The 17,453-nt window shown below is 41.9% G+C and overlaps 1 protein-coding gene across 11 annotated transcripts in view; it reads left to right on the top strand.

The window, feature by feature from the left end:
* MYO1B (myosin IB) overlaps positions 1 to 17,453 on the top strand; it is a 429,756-nt gene that overhangs the window by 282,989 nt on the left and 129,314 nt on the right. For all 11 annotated transcript variants that reach the window (XM_030208964.1, XM_030208970.1, XM_030208968.1 and 8 more), the window contains 3 exons: positions 2,820 to 2,938; positions 3,653 to 3,739; positions 4,189 to 4,254. In XM_030208964.1, the coding sequence (XP_030064824.1) occupies positions 2,820 to 2,938; positions 3,653 to 3,739; positions 4,189 to 4,254 (272 nt within the window). The remainder of the gene's footprint in view (positions 1 to 2,819; positions 2,939 to 3,652; positions 3,740 to 4,188; positions 4,255 to 17,453) is intronic.

The following is a 17,453-nucleotide window of genomic DNA, read 5'->3' as shown; positions in this document are numbered from 1 at the left end:
GGTAATGCTTGTTCTATTGAATTTCTTTACCAGTGAAGTAAGGGATTTTTTTGTTTTGAGTTTTGATCAACAACCAGAAACATTTCCCTCAGTACCTTCCCATAAACACTCCCCCATGGAGCTGGGCCTCTCATATTTTTATTACCAATCAACTTTCCTCCTCTCAGTGACTCTAGGAAGGGCCTATCACTACTTAGTAATCCCCAGTAAGCCAGTCTGCTGGGGTGGAACCACTGATCACACAAACAGCACTACTCAGATAAGTTTCTAACTTTAATATTCTTTGTGCGCTATTGTTAGTACTTGAAGCAATGTGGTAGTGATGAGTAGTGCGTGTAAGGTGCTGTAAAAAAATAAAAATGTAAAAATTTTTTTTTCCTAATACGTTTTTCAGGAGGTTTTTCATCAATGATTACTTGTTGCACTGCAGGCAGAAGAGCCGCAAAAGAGAGGGGTGTGTCTTTTGGTTTTTGATTGCTGCAGTTTTATGAGATCTTTTTTCCTCCTTGCAACATTAGTTCTTCACTGGTTTTGTTTTAAAAAGGATAAACTGACATGTTTTATTCAGTCAAATTTTGTATTGTTGACAGCTGCATGACTTCTTGCATAAAGGCAATGGTAAAAGAAAGACAAGGGTTTTAACCAGACCTAGAGTAGTTTAGGCAGGGGGATCTGAGCAGATTAGGAGGGCCAAAATGAAGGCATAGCCTAGTGATTAGGGCATTGGATTAAGATATAGTGGAATTAGAAAAGATTCAAAGAAGAGCGACCAAAATGATAAAGGGGATGGAACTCTCCCGTATGAGGAAAGGCTAAAGAGGTAGGGCTCTTCTGCTTGGAAAAGAGACAGATGAGGGGAGATATGATTGAGGTCTACAAAATCCTGAGTGGTGAAGAACGAATAGAAGTAAATTGATTTTTTACTTATTCCAAAAGTACAAAGACTAGGGATTACTCGAGGAAGTTACATGGAAATACTTTTAAAACAAATAGGAGGAAATATTTTTTCACTCAACAAATAGTTAAGCTCTGGATCTCATTGCTGGAGATTGTCATAACAGCGGTTAGCGTATTTGGTTTTAAAAAAGGTTTGGACTAGTTCCTGGAGGAAAAGTCCATAGTTTGCTATTGAGACAGACATGGGGAAGCAACTGCTTGCCCTGGGATTAGTAGCATGGAATGTTGCTGCTAATTGGGTTTCTGCCAGGTGCTTGTGACCTGCCTTGGCCACTGTTTGGAAAACAGGATAATGGGCTAGATGGACCATTTGTGTGCCCAATATGGCTACTCTTATGTTCTTATGTTCTAAGCCAAGGTTTAAATTCCCCTTCTCCCACTGAAACACATTGTAATCTTAGGCAAAGCCACTTCATCTTCCATTACATTAGGTACAAACTAAGGACTAGATTTAGTAACCTGCATTAATTTTCATTTAACGAACACTAATGTGATTAATGGACGTTACAAATGAATAGACCCTGTTTGCAGTAATGAAGCTTTCATGAAAAAATGTGTTAAATCCCATTAATTCACATGAATGTTGACACAGTTAGTAAATTGGGCCTTGATTTGTAAGCCCTGTGAGACGAGGAAGTGCCTACTCTATCTGAATGTAACTTGGGCTCAGGTTTGTAAAAAGGTGACTAAAAATAATCCAAATGGTCTTTTATCTACTCGCATCTACAGTGCCATTATGTAAGATCAGGAAATAGATCATTCACTACTTGTGGGGCATCAGAATAGAGGGACAGAACTAGAGTGGGAGAGGCAAATAATTGAGTCATGTTATATAAAATGTGTATGTTTTCCATTAGGATTAGTCTATTTTTGTAGAGATCACATGTTGAGCTAAAAAAAGAGGTGGGCTAACTATTTGTTCTCGCCATCAGCACTTTGCTTCATTTGGGGAGACACTTTCCCCCGGATTCTATGTAGCACAACCTAAGTTGCATGTTCAAATACAGTCATATTCTGTATTTGTTCACACAACTTAATTAGTTAACAAACCAATCAGTGCTGATAATTGCCAATTAACAAGCAATTATTGACACTAATTAGAATTTACGCACAGAACTGTCTACGTGTATTCTATAACGCGATGCACGTAAATTGTAAGTTGCATAGTTGAAAAGGGGGCATAGTCATGAGAGTGGAATGGGGCAGGTCATGGGGGTTTCTAAAATCTATGCGCGTAGTTATAGAATATACCCGGTCTGTGTGTCATTTAGGTGTCGACTAAATTGTCACATGGACAGTCACTCAGCGTTTTCAATAAACTGCTTGGAAATTTAGGTGTACTTTATAGAATACGCTTAGTCGTATTTCATTTCGGTGCCGATTTTATAGGCATGATATATAGAATCTAGTCCTCTACCTTTGTAAAATAATTCAGTGGTTTCCAGATTCCCACAAGTATACCACTCAAATGAGTAGTGACCTAATCATGTCTATGTGGGAAGCTGCCTTCCACAGGGGGAATCCTGAGATCTGGTACTGAAGAGCCGATGATCAGAAGCAAACGCAGGCGCTAGAGACTGTTAGCGCCATACTAGCGCCTATGTTTACTACCGCCCCATGATCAGAGCCTCCGAGCACATGAAACAATGCCTAAATTCTGTCAGTGCCAATTCATGCTCATTAATGCTTGTTAAGTGCTGTTATCAGCACTTATTAGCTTGTTAAGCCAATTAAGTTACACACGGTGTTATAGAATCCACGCTGATTTTGGCACCTAAATCTAAGCACACTATATAGAATCTGGGGGTTAATGTGGAAGTAATTTCACCTAGTTTCTTTTTTTTCCTTCATCACTCTTTCAGAACTAAAAGAAATTTGTGAATTGACTGGAATCGAACAGTCAGTCCTGGAAAGGGCTTTCAGCTTCCGAACAGTGGAGGCCAAACAGGAGAAAGTTTCAACTACATTGAATGTGGCCCAGGTAAACCCGGAAATGATGATCAGAAGCATGAATCCTTTGCAGGCCTTTTGTATGGTAGCAATCCTTTTGACTGCATATGCAGTCCCAAGCAATTTGATTAATTATTTGCATTTTTCATTATCTTTTTTCTCGGCTATCCATCTTTTAAGGGTATTCGAAAGAAATCCATGCTAAAGCTGTCCTTTTTGTATCAGGGAGTGAAGCTTTGGAATAGATTGCCTTTGGAGATTCAGAGAATACCACAGTATTATTCTTTTTGAAGAGTGCTAAAGTCATTTTTGGGTGATGAGAAAGATGTTTTATAGTGATGATGATGAGGGTTGTGTTCTAGTTTAAAGTTTATAGATGTTTTTATTGTAATTCTCCAGAATGAAAGAACTCTTGTTTGTAATCTGCTTAGAATCTTGTTTGAACTTAGCAGAATATAAGAATCACATAGCATAGCATAGCACCAAGCAGAAATGGATATGTTGCTCATAAGAGTTAAGACTGCTATTTAAGTGGTCCGCTTAGATGAATAAAGTTATCCAGGTCCATCTGATGTTTGGCTGTGCTCACTGGCTCTTCTTCAACAGCTAAATCTGGATATACAGGGATCAATTCTGTAAAGGTCACCCAAATATATCCATTGTCCAATGTCGTTGAATATTGACCAGATAATTTCCAGTGCAGCACTGTTGAACTCATGACACATTCTTTCCCTCTTTTCTGTAGGCTTATTATGCCCGCGATGCCTTGGCTAAGAATATGTACAGCAGGCTGTTTTCCTGGCTTATTAACAGGATTAATGAGAGCATTAAGGTATAGTTTTTTCAGATAATTAATGACATCTGAAAATGAAAAACTAAAATCTTGGCTATCATGTATTTTCATCATAAAGAAGTTCAGACATTTTATTACTGGGACATAAATCATGTAAAGAAGAAATATTTTGCATTTGTATCTATTTTTGTTGTGGATGTGCTAACCTCCAGTAATTAAATTAGGAGATGTAAATAATGACTTCCCCAGTGCATGGGAAAAATGCTCAGTTTTCAGGTCATTACCTGACTTTTTAGGCCTGATTTTTTGGGGTGTTGGTTCTTTTCACACAAATGTATGTGTATCAGAATGCATTAGAACTGTTTAACATGCATTACATTGATTTAATATGCAACAAATACATTGTTCTAACTCCCAAAGGCCCCAGAGAGATACACTGAAATTTCTTCACTTCTACAGTCTTTAATCTGTGTTTTTCAATTTGAAAGGCGCAAACCAAAGTCAGAAAGAAGGTCATGGGAGTTTTGGACATCTATGGCTTTGAAATTTTTGAGGTAAGCCTATCTTTGTCTTACCTTTTACACTAGACTGTATTGCCGTCAGATCTTATAATATGTCCAACCAGGTGGAAAAAAGGTGGGATTGTTAGCTCTGATCAGGTGTTACTTTCTAGACTTCTTGTTAAGTTGTAAGGTACACTAGAGTGTGCATTGGTGGCTGATAAGTAACATAAGGAACCTTAGAACATCAGCTCCCCAGGAAGCTTCAGGAGCCCACTACAGCATAATCCTTGTAGGATAACCTGTGATTATAGAATAACTTGCAAAAATCATATTGTTAGGATCTAGCTGCTGAAATTGAAATGATTCTTTAAAATAAAGAAAAAGTGAAGGTCCAGTAACTCCACTGCCCTGCCTACAATGGTTTGTGCTGCTCCACAGACTTGTTGTCGTATGTTTTTTTTCCTTTGTATTCCTGACTTCGCTTTCTGGTAAATTTGGCATAGGTGAAGTATAGCATACGCATGCTGATATCATCGGATCTGTATGTGCTTGTTACTGTGTATATATTCACAACAATTTAAACAATGTACTCAGGAGAAACTGGAATGGAGTGAAGAGGTTTGGAGTTTGGTTATGCATGAGGGTCGAAGCAGAAAAGCCTGGGTTGTTTATATGTTTCTAAGGTGATCTTTATCTAATCTGAAGAGTAAGCTTGAGCAATTATGTATGTGTTCTTTCAAAGACTAGATGCTATACCTTAGAATTTTATGTAGCATTTTTTCAAACAAAAGAAACGTGATACATTTTACCACAGAATTTTTCAGTCAATGTGATGACGAAGGTAAAAAGAATGAGACATGCTACCATGGAGCTCACAAAGAGTATGCAACATCATAACATAGCAGATGATGGTGGAAAACATTCAGGGGGTCCTTTTACTAAGGTGCGCTGAAAATGGCCTGTGGTAATGTAGGCGCGTGTTTTGGTCCGCATGCAGGATCATTTTTCAGCGCACCTGTAAAAAATGCCTTTTTAGGGGGGGGGGAGGCCGAAAATGGACATGTGGCAAAATGAAAATTGGTGTGCGTCTATTTTGGGTCTGAGACCTTACTGCCAGCCATTGACTTAGCGGTAAGGTCTCATGTGTTAATCGGGCGGTATTGGTCAACGCTTTTCCAAATGCCGATTACCGCCCACATGCCATAAAATAAAAATATTTTCTGACGCGCGTCCAATGAAATTACCACCTGGGCCACATGGTAGCTGGGTGGTAACTCAGAATTGATGTGCGTTGGGTGCGTGTAAGCGCTTATGCGGCTTACTAAAAGGACCCTTTAAACATTATGGAGTTGATATTCAATGTGGTTTAAGCAGGCAGGAGTAGCATAAACCATGTAAAACATACTGAGCCGGCTGGCTGCCAATATTCAGTCAATAAACGCTATCAAAAATCTCCAAGGGAGAGACAAAAAATGGAAACTAGCAATAGAGAGTCAATTCCTTGAAGGGTGTGAAGCTAGTCATTAAGCAAGAAATTAACTATTTGGGAATAACACAGAACCAGCAGTAACATAGAGCTGAATTTTCAAAGCAATTTATAAAGTTACATGCAGGGGCATAATTGAACAGGGCGCCCAAGTTTTGCTGAGGACATCCTCGCAGGGTGTCCCGGCGAAGGGGCGGGGAAACCCGTATTATCGAAACAAGATGGGCGTCCATCTTTCGTTTTGATAATACGGTCGGGGACGCCCAAATCTCAACATTTAGGTCGACCTTAGAGATGGTCATCCCCGGTTTTCAGCGATAATGGAAACTGAGGATGCCCATCTCAGAAAAGACCAAATCCAAGCCATTTGGTCATGTGAGGAGCCAGTATTCGTAGTGCACTGGTCCCCCTGAGATGCCAGGACACCAACCGGGCACCCTAGGAGGCACTGCAGTGGACTTCATAAATTGCTCCTAGGTGCATAGCTCCCTTACCTTGTGTGCTGAACCTCCCAAAACCCACACCCCACAACTGTACAACACTACCATAGCCCTAAGGGGTGAAGGGGGGCACCTAGATGTGGGTACAGTGGGTTTGTGGTGGGTTTTGAAGGGCTCCCATTTACCACCACAAGTGTAACAGGTAGGCGGGGATGGGCCTGGGTCTTCCTGCCTGAAGTGCACTGCAGTACCCACTAAAACTGCTCCAGGGACCTGCATACTGCTGTCATGGAGCTGGGTATGACATTTGAGGCTGGCATAGAGGCTGGCAAAAAATATGTTTAAAGTTGTTGTTTTTTTTTTTTTTTTTAGGGTGAAAGGGGGTTAGTGACCACTGGGGGAGTAAGGGGAGGTCATCCACGATTCCCTCCGGTGGTCATCTGGTCATTTCGGGCACCTTTTTGAGGCTTGGTCGCAAGAAAAAATGGACCAAGTAAAGTTGGCCAAGTGCTCATCAGGGACGCCATTCTTTTTTCCATTATTGGCCGAGGACGCCCATGTGTTAAGCACGCCCCAGTCCCGCCTTCACTATGCATCTGACACGCCCCCGTGAACTTTGGTCGTCCCCGCAATGGAAAGCAGTTGAGGACACCTAAAATCAGCTTTTGATTATGCCGATTTGGGCGACCCTGGGAGAAGGATGCCCATCTCCCGATTTGTGTCGAAAGATGGACGCCCTTCTCTTTCGAAAATAAGCCTGATAGCAACCTATGGAACTTTGTAAGTCAAAGTGTTTTGAAAATGAGCCCCATAATAACATAGTAGATGACAACAGATAAAGTCCTGTACGGTCCATCCAGTCTGCCCAACAAGATAAACTCATAGCGTAAGGTATGATGTGATACTACATATGCATACTTGATCTTGATTTCTCCTTGCCATTTTCAGAGCACAGACTGTAGAAGTCTGCCTGGCACTAGTCTTATTCTCCAACTACTTAAGCTTTCGTCAGTGCCCACTCCTGCCCATTCAAACCTCTCCAGCCACGATTAGGGCACAGGCCATAGAAGTCTACCCACCACTGGCCTTGTTCTCCAATTATTGAAGCTGAATCTATCCATCCATGATCAGGGCACAGACAGTAGAAGTCTGCCCAGTACCTACTTTGCTTCTCAATTGCTATTGTTGCCATTTAATCACCGCTAAGCTTGTTTGGTTCCATGCCTTCCATACAGGATTCCTTTGCTGTTTTCATCTCCATCACCTCTTGTGGGAGGGCATTCCAGGCATCTACCATCCTCTCCATGAAAAACTACTTCCTGACATTATTCCTGAGTCGGCTCCCCTGCATTCTAAATTCATGTCCTCTAATTCTGCCACCTTCCCTCTTCTGGAAGAGGTTTGTATGTATATTACTACTTTTCAAATATTTGAATGTCTGTATCATATCATCCCTGTCTCCAGGGTGTACGTCTTCAGATCATCAAGTCTCAACTCATACGTCTTGTGGTGCAAACCCCATACCATTTTTCTTACTTTTCTCTGAACCGCTTCAAGTCTTTTAACATCCTTAGCAAGATGTGGCCTCCAAAACTGAACACAGTACTCCAAGTGGGGCCTCACCAATGACTTGTACAGGGGCATCAACACTTCTTTTCTTCTGCTGGTTATATCTGTCTCTCTACAGCCTAGCATTATTCTGGCTGTGGCCACCACCTTGTTGCATTGTTTTGTCACCTTGAGATTCTCAGACACCATCATCTAAGGTCTCTCTCCTGAGTTGTGTTTATCAATCTCTCTCCTATCTCGTACATCTCCTTTGGATTTTTGCACCTCAAGTGCATCACCCTACACTTCTTCAAATTAAATTTTAACTGCCAGACCTTTGACCATTCTTCTAATTTTTGGATATCTCTTACCTAGGTGGGCACCCACCCAGACATTGGAAACACTTCCTCCATTTGGGAGCAGTCGTCCCTTCTCTCATGGGTTCCGTCACCATTCGTCTGAGCAAAGCACTTTGATAGGCATCCACGATCTCGCTTTTTCTTTTTGATTCTACCGATGGGACATTCCAATCCACATCAGGGAATTTGAAATCTCCCAGCATCAGCATCTTCCCTTTAATTCCAAGCTTATGGTTATCTTCGATCAGATCCTTGTCCAGCTTCTCCATTTGTGCTTGAGGTCTGTAAATAACACCCGTGTAGTATACGTTCCATCTTCTCTTTCCAAGACGATCTATATTATTATTATTTAGATTTTGCTCACACCTTTACAGTAGTAGCTCAAGGTGAGTTACATTCAAGTACACTGGATATTACTTCTTCCTTTCCCCAGATTCCCTGCATTTCTGCTGCACTGATATTTTTCACATACAGTGCCACTCTAACTTTTGGCTCTCCCTATCCTTCCTGAAAAGATTGTAGCCCAGTATTGTCGCATCCCTTTCATGGGAATCATTGAACCGTGGCTCTCTAATGACAACAATATCCAAGTCTTCCTCAAACATTAGAGCTTGCAAATCTTGAACCTTTTTATTTATTTATTATGGACACTTGATGTACCGCCGAGGCCTACATGGTAGATGTATATATCTCACAATTTTAAAAACATTTTTAGGTTTCAACAATTTTTATTGATGATTCATCAGTGGAAACAATCAACACGTTCAATATACCACAAAAAGAAAGATTGTTAACATATCCCTCTGCATGCGAACGAGATAGTGGTGGAATCATGAAAAATGTTTAACATTTCCTCCCTCCCCCAACTCAGACTCGAACCCCATCCCTCCCTCTCACTTTATTATTATTATTATCTCAATTCTTCATAGAAGTTCATAAACATATGGACCCTGTTTATTTATTTATTTATTGCATTAATGTTGTGGGAGTCATATGGGACCAGATTCTCTCCAAAAAGGCAAAAAAGATTTTTATCAGTATGGGATCCATATTTACTGCTGATATCCCTCAAGGCCCAAAACCAAGCTTTGAACTGGCTACAGGAGGTGACTAATGTCTCTGTTGGTACTCCCCCCAGGTGGGGAGGGGGTTGGGGTGTAATTGTTCTGGTTTAGTGATGTGAAGGTTTGGGGGTCATAAGAGTAAAAGACCCCAGACCAATGTTCTTTTGCACTAGTTACATATCATTTTCTGATGTACTATTCAAGGGGAGGAGAAGGGATATGTTTGCTTCCTTTCAATTTTTTTTTATAATTTTGTTACCTATGCTTTATATAACTCATTAAAATATTTTTAAATTAATAAATAGTGGCATTTGCATGTGTAGATTACATAAACGTGTAAATAGTGATTTCAGAAACTCTCACTATTTACATATGAAAATTGCGGGGATGCAGAGATGTCCTGCAGGTGTGACTTGAATGTGCTTTAGGTGTGGCTTGGTGAGACAAAAATCTAAATATGTATTCCCCAGCTTACATAATAAGTACATATCTATGTTATAAAATATCCCTGTTGGGTTTGCATTAGCTCAGAGATACATGCAGATTGTAAAGAGGTGCTTGTTTCACTCAGGCCTGTACATGAGGGATTAAGGGGGTTCAAATTGGGGGAGGAAAATGTTGGGCAAGTTTGTCCCATGAAAAAATGCAGAGAAATTCTTTCAGATTCAGAGCCAGCCCTACCAGTGAACGACTTGTTTTTATCACTCCTGGTCCCAAATGAGACTTTGCAGTGAGCTTCTGCATATAGTCTTCACCCTTCAAAGGCGACTCCTGTTCAAATAGTCCAGAGGAAGAAAATTCTCTTCCTTCAAGAGTGGCATGGTTGGGAGTTGGATCATTAAAGAGTTAGTAGCTTACGTCAAAGGGGTTGTAGAGCACAATGAGGTCAAAGAAAGATACAGGAGCAGCCCTGGGAGGATGCGAAAGGCAATGTTGTTGGAATGCAGACGTTAGTAAGGTATGAAAAAGAAAATATGAAAAGCAAGTTCATGGAAATCATTAATTTCAGAGTGCATAGGGCACTTTTCTTACAGCACTCCTTAGAAATGCTCCACTTTGAAAGACAGTCTGTTTTGGCTGCAGTATTGTTTAAACTAGCTGAGTGTATGTACTTGATTGAATGAATGTGTGTAGGGAGAAGTGGAGGCAGTGAGCTTATATCAGCACAAAAAATTATTTAGCAGCGCTGTTAATGTTATAGCTGTGTATTGTTCATTTGAACATGAGGATCCAGTGTCATTTCTTCTGTCTCGGATTAGTAGCTCAATATTTTTGGAAAGAAAAGCCTTCTGTATGATATTTTTGGTTCTCTTCACATTTAAATTTTCAGGGAGTTTGTTTGCTTATATTAAATTAAAAATACTGTCTGAAAAGGAATTCTTAATAAAAATCAAAATGCTAAGGACAATGAACCTGCAATTGTCAGTAAAACTAGGCATCCTTTTGTTTTTAAGTGAATAATAATGTAGAGTGGAGCTTCAGTATGGTGGTATTCCCATTCCCATTTGTATAGATTGTAAGCTAAAAGGAGGAAGAGACTGTAGAATGGGTAGAAGTAAATCACACAATATACCATATAAGCTAAAGACATTTTTATATTAGACTAACATCCTTAATACCTTAGCAAGTTTTAATTTATTGAAACACTCAAAAATGGAGACACAGTCCAGCAGCGAGAGGGGTGCTGTCCAGGTTTTTGCATTGAGTGTCAGACAATTTTATATTGGAACTCTTTTATTTTGCTTATTTTATTTACACCCTAATTACTGATAATCATACCCTCTCCTGATATCATTATGTTATGTTGTTATCCACTTGCCCACTTCTTAAACAACATAATTTTCGTATGAACCTTAATAGCATTAATTCTGAAATTCTTCTCCGTTAATATGATTGCCATAATATTCCTATGCACCTTATCTGTTATATATACTCTGATTCTCTATTCCATCAATGTGATTGTAGTTGTATTATATTGTAAGCCACATTGAGCCTGCAAATAGGTGGGAAAATGTGGGATATAAATGCAGCAAAATAAATAAATAAATTTCCCATTAGGTGGATGGTTATATGTGTGTGCCCGATGCAAAGAGCTCCTAGCTCTCACAGAATGGGTCCGTTCTCTTGAGGCTAGAGTAGCAGACTTGATGGACCTGAGGGAAACAGAGAGGTACATAGAGGAGACCTACAGGGACATTGTAGAGAAGTCCCTCCTCCAGTCTGGCAGTCCCTGTGCTGCCTTGGAGGAGGGAGGTCTCCTAGAAGGTGAAGTAGGAAGTACTCCTGTAGCCAGGACCTGCCCACTAGGTGATGCACTATCCTCTTGCACCAAGGATATGTCTCCGAGAACTTCTGCCCAGGAGGAAAGGGTTAGGACAGCTTTCTAGTTGGTTATTCGATCATTAGGCATATAGATGGCTGGTGGATGTGAGGATTGCCTGCTCACTTGCCTGCCTAGTGCGAAGGTGGCGGACCTCAGGCATCACCTAGACAGGATCTTAGATAGTGCTGGAAAGGAGCTGGCAGTCTTGCTACATGTGGGTTCCAATGACATAGGAAAATGTGGGAGGGAGGTTCTGGAAGCCAAATTTAGGTTCCTGAGAAAATGAAAGAGTCATGGGATAGGAGGCAAGGTTCTGGTGTGGATTAGAATTGGTTATTGGACAGAAAACAGAGGGTAGGGTTAAATGGTCATTTCTCTCAATGGAGGAGGGTGAACAGTGGAGTGCCGCAGGGATCTGTACTGGGACCAGTGCTATTTAACATTTCATAAATGATATGGACATCAGAACAAGTGAGGTGATTAAATTTGCATATGATACCAAACTATTCAATGTTGTTAAAACTCATGCAGATTATGAAATATTGCAGGAAGATCTTAGGAAATTGAAAGACTGAGCATCCAAATGGCAGATGAAATTTAATGTAGACAAATGCAAGGAAGTACACATTGGAAAGAATAATCCGAATCATAGTTACTTGATGCTAGGGTCCACTTTGAGGGTCAGCACTCAAGAAAAAGATCTAGGTGTCGTACATAATACACTGAAATTTTCTGCTCAGTGTGCGGTGGTAGCCAAAAAAGCAAACAGGATGCTAGGAATTATTAGGAAAGACTGAAAATACTATAATGCCTTTGGATTGCTCCATGGTGCGTCTACACCGTGAGTATTGCGTTCAGTTCTGAAACATATTGTAAGCACACATTAGAATGACCAAATAACATAGATATGATTCTAATGATTTTCTACAATACAGCTTACCATGTAGCTAAAGGGCCAAGTGCAGATATATAGATAGGGACAAGATGGGTGGTACAGAGTAGGTTGGGATAAATAGATGGATGGCTAAACTCAAAGCTAGTTCTTTGTTCAGGTAAACAAGCTAGTCCAGGTGCAGAATGAGTGTATAGTCAGTCACCCTATGTATTAAAGGCTTGGAAGAAGAGCCAGGCTTTCACCTGCTTCCTGAAGTAGAGGTAGTCCCGAATTAGACGTAACACCTCTGGGAGTAAATTCCAGCGCGTGGGGGCTACTCCTGTTAAGGCTCACTGGCGGGTATCACATCGTATAATTTTGTTTGATGAGGGTACAGATAGTGATGCTCCTTCAGAGGACCTCAAAGTTGTGTGGAGAGCTAACTTATTCTAAAGGTACTCTGGCCCATTTGGTTTGAGGACCTTGAAAATCAAACAGAGTTTTAAACTTAGCCCTGTAAGGTACTGGTAGCCAGTGTAGTTTTTGCAGGAGGGGTGTGATGTGTCACGCTGCTTGCAGCCTTCTATCAGTTGTGCTACAGCATGTACATACATGTACGCTTGTGTGTATATATTGTAAGGTCTCCACCACCGGGAGACTCTTGGAAAAGTCTCCTGCACCGGGAGACTCTTGAGTCCCTCGGCCCTTTAGCTGAGCTGTGTGCGGTAATCCACTGCTAAAGAGCATACGGCAATCCACAAGGTCAGATCATTATACTTTATTGTAATCCCTTTGTGTCAACTGCTCCTCCAAAGGTAGTTCCCACCACAGCATTTCTCAAGAAGCATAGCAGTTCAACAGCATAGTATTCAAAACAAACAAAAAAACCCTCAAAAGGTTCCAAAATCTCAGCAGTTCATATAAAGCAGTTTTCAAAGGCGATTCTTCAAACAAAGTAGCTCAAAAAGGGCTCAAACTCCCAGCAGTTCATGTATAGCAGGTATGCAAAGCAATTCTCCAAACATGGTAGCTCCAGAAAGGGTTCAAACCCTCCCCAGCAGTTCATGTCAGCAGTTAGGCAAAACAATTCCCCAAACACAGCAGTTCAGAAAGGGTTCAAACTCCCAGCAGTTCATGTATAGCAGTTATGCCCAAAACCACCACTCCTCCTCTCTCCCTTTCAAAAGAAATCAACCTGGGGAGAGTGGCAAGGGTCCCTCCCCAACCAGGCCAGCATTATACCCTGACCACCACCCACATGACACTTCCGTAGTAAACCTGTTCTCTCAGCTCCCCTCGTTGGATAGCCACCTTTTCCCTTTACCAGGCCCCCCTCCCGAGCAGCCCTCTCCTGTTTCACCTCCTTTCCTTCAAGTTTAGTCACAGCAGCAATCTCCATCGACTCCTCTTGCTCTAGTTCCTCCCCCCTTTTCTTCCCCTTGCCAGTCCATAGGTTCCTCCCCACACCCATTGCTCAGCTGCTCTCCATTTGCTTGATTGGGCAGGTTCAGAACTCCTTCCCTCATCCTGGCTTTCTGGAACAGGTTTTTCCAACTCCCTTCTCCTGACCTCCTCTGGGGGCTGTTGGGGATTGAAGTCCCTCTTTCTACCATGGGACCTACTCAGGGACTACTGGGAATTGTAGTCTTTTCCTTTTCTCCAATCCCCCAGGGGAAAAGACTCCTTCCTTTCTCTACCCAGTCTCCCTCCCTCTCGAGCCTCCTCGTTCCTCCATGTGCCTTCATACTCCCTCTCACCCTCATATTCCTCACAGTATGTGTGCGTGTGTGTGTGAAGTGCAATTCTATAATCTGACACCTATACCTAAGCATCATTTACACATGATAGAATCACCAAAATTGTCAGTTACACACATAAGTGTGCTAGGTGCTATTCAATTAAGTTGCACCTAAGTGCTATGGGGGGGGAGGGGAGATTCTATAAATCAGTGGTATTCCAAGGGTGGGGCAGTGGGAGCGGTCCCTCTGACATTGCTTTCTGTTCCGCGGCAGGGAACCAACAAAGCCGACAGCCACGCGACTGCTCCCTGCACCCCCAGGAGGTAAGAGCGATGCAGGGTGTCATGATTTGTTGTGAGGGGGGGGGGGGGGTCATATGCCATGGAGGGTGCAGCGGTGATCCGCCCCGGGTGGCAGTCGACCTAGGAACACCACTGCTATAAGTGGCGCTGGAAAAAATTGATACTAAGCCCAATTCTGGAAAGGGCATGCGTCCTGTATATAATAGTACATAGCGCCTAACTTTAGGTGCCAGACCTATACCTGCTGAAACTTGGTGTAAATGCTGGTGCCTAAGGGGCCCTTTTTCTAAGGCGCATAGACACCTACGCACGTCCAACACATGCCAAATTGGAACTACCGCCCAGATACCGCGTGCCCCAAGTGGTAATTACATTTTTGACGCTTGTCAAAAATACGCAGTAGAAAATATTTTCTATTTTCTGCCACGTGGCACTTACCCGGTGGTAATCAGCAGTTTATGCGCGCTGGTTGCTTACAGCCCGGTTAGCATGTGAGATCTTACTGCCAAGTCAGTGGGTGGTGGTAAGGTTCTCAGGCTGAAAATGGGCGCGCACTGGGTTTAATTTTGCCACACATTCTTTTTCGGCCACAAAAAAAAGGGCCTTTTTTCCAGGCGCACTGAAAAATTGACCTGCGTGCGTCCAAAACATGTGCCTACACCAGCGCAGGCCACTTTTAGGCATGCCTTAGTAAAAGGGCTCCTAAATTAGGTGCATTGATGCAGTATTCTATAACTACGCATGCAGTTTTTCAGAGCTTGATGTGCCCATGGCCACATCCCCTTTTGACTCTGGTAGAGTTAGGCTCCATGCCTTATAAAAGATAGGTGCACAGATTTTAATGAGTGCCAGTTAACTTCAGTAATTGGTTGTTGAGGGCTCATTACTCAATTAATTTGCATATTCATCTTGGGTAGGCACACAAATTTGCCACTGTGCAAGCGTTTCATTTGGTCTGCAGGTTGCAAATGACATGGGCGCTATTTACATTCTGTATATAAATTTTGGGAAAGGTAACTGCTAATCTGTGTCGGTACATTAATCTTCTAATCTACTTTTATATTTCCAGGTGTTCTGTTGTAGACCCTGGTTGATCTCTCTTATTACTTCACTTCATTGCAACCATAAATCCCGTGGGCTTATCCTATGCTTTCTCAACTTTTTTTTATTTTTTCCTTTGCTGTCATTTGAAAAAGCCCATTCTGTTGTATTAAGTATTTTTTTTAATAACTTGTGTTCTAGCTGTTAACTATCGTATAGAAACATCACTATTTTCAATGTAGTTTTAAGCTACTTTTCAAATTCATCTGTTGAAGTAGCGCTATTTGTTTGATGCATCTTTTCTTATTTGGGAGTATTTCTGCATGTTTAGGGCTTATTTCCATGCATATGGTTTGCTGATAAAAGCAGGCTTTCGATATATCCATGAGAACCATAACAACAGCATAGAGAGTCAAAACAAGTCTGATTTCAAGGCTGTGGCTACATGAGAATTATGCACATAATATGAAGGTGTCTCAGCCCTTTCACCTTTTAAGCTCTCATTACATTTCGATGGATGGGGTGGGGGGAGGCAATGGTATCATTCTAAATTTAAAACAGTTACCGTGTTTTGTACCTAGCAACAAATATCTGCCTTGGGTGAATCTCTTCATAAAGGCGGTTAATAAATCCCAATAAATAAATTATCCAACAAAACATTAATGAATAGAGCTGAAGATTATTGATTTTAAATGTATTTTGTAATTAGGTCAGGGAATTTCTTGTCTGTTTTATCATCAAGTGAAAGCAGATGAAATCTGTCTCAGTACCTAGCAGGAGAAGCCTGCATTTTGTGGGTGTGCATGGGCAAAACAAAGCTTGGTTGATGATCATTTACAACAAGTTTTTCCAATTTTTGGGCATTTTTTGGTGTCCATTCGACCTAATCATTTTTAAGGCACACATTGGTAGGGCAATCCTATAAGAGTGACCCTGTTTTTAGGTTCCAGAAATGCACATAAATGACCAGAATACTGGCTTATACATATGTATGTGTGGCAGAGAAAGGTTCTGAGCAGTAAACTTGTTTGATCTCCCAACAGCAATGTAGCATAGTCCAACTCAATCTATTTGTGAACCACCTTGTCAATGATTGGAAAGACCCGGTTCCATACTGTTTAAAATGGGAAATTTCAGGAAGGAGTGTATCAGCGTTCCTCCGCCAGATCTAATTGGGAAAATTTTTTTGAAAAGATGGTTGTGTTGGTATTTAGCTCCTCAGTGGAGGAGTAGCCTAGTGGTTAGTTCAGCAGATTTTGATCCTAGGGAACTGGGTCTGATTCCCACTGTGGCTCATTGTGACTCTGGGCCAGTCACTTAACATTCCATTGCCCTAGGTACAAATAAGTACCTGTATATAATATGTAAACCACTTTGAATGTAGTTGTAAAAAACACAGAAAGGTGGTATATCCAGTCCTATTCCCTTTCCCCTTAACAGGCCAAGGTAACTTAAAAACAGAACCGCATAGAAGTCAGTCCTATCTTTATTCGGCTCACCATAGCTGGTTAAGTGCAGAATATTGCACTTCACTTGCTATGTTTTCACCACCCCTGCATCTGGAAATTCAATGCTGGAGCCTAGATCTGACTCAGCATTAAATTTCCAGAGATAATGCACGCAGCAATCAGTAAAACTGAGCATGGCTGAATATCTACCCCTGAATTTTTAGGCACCAAAACAAATTGAATGTGTGTTCTTGAGTGCACACTCCAACTCAGTGGCATTCCTTGGTTGGCTGCCACCTGGGGCGGATCGCCGCTGCGCACTCCCCCCAGGTTCATCGTCGTACGTCCCTCCCGGGTGCAGCACAACACCCCCCCCAGCGCATCACCTCCAAGCCCCCCTCCCCGGGTTCATTTGTCTTGCTTGCTGGGGTGCTGGGAGCATCCACGTGGCTATCCACTCCGCCAGTTCCCTGCTCCCTCTGCCCCAGAACAGGAAGTAACAGCAGAGGGAGCAGGGAACCGGTGGAGCCGACAGCTGTGCGGCTGCTCCCTGCACCCCTTCTGCAGCATGCATCCGGGGCGGACCGCCCCCACCGCCCCGCCCTCAGTACGCCACTGCTTCAACT

The sequence above is a fragment of the Microcaecilia unicolor genome, chromosome 7 (assembly GCF_901765095.1).
Source record: "Microcaecilia unicolor chromosome 7, aMicUni1.1, whole genome shotgun sequence".
NCBI classification, from domain to species: domain Eukaryota; kingdom Metazoa; phylum Chordata; class Amphibia; order Gymnophiona; family Siphonopidae; genus Microcaecilia; species Microcaecilia unicolor.
This window is presented reverse-complemented; position numbering and strand designations above follow the sequence as displayed.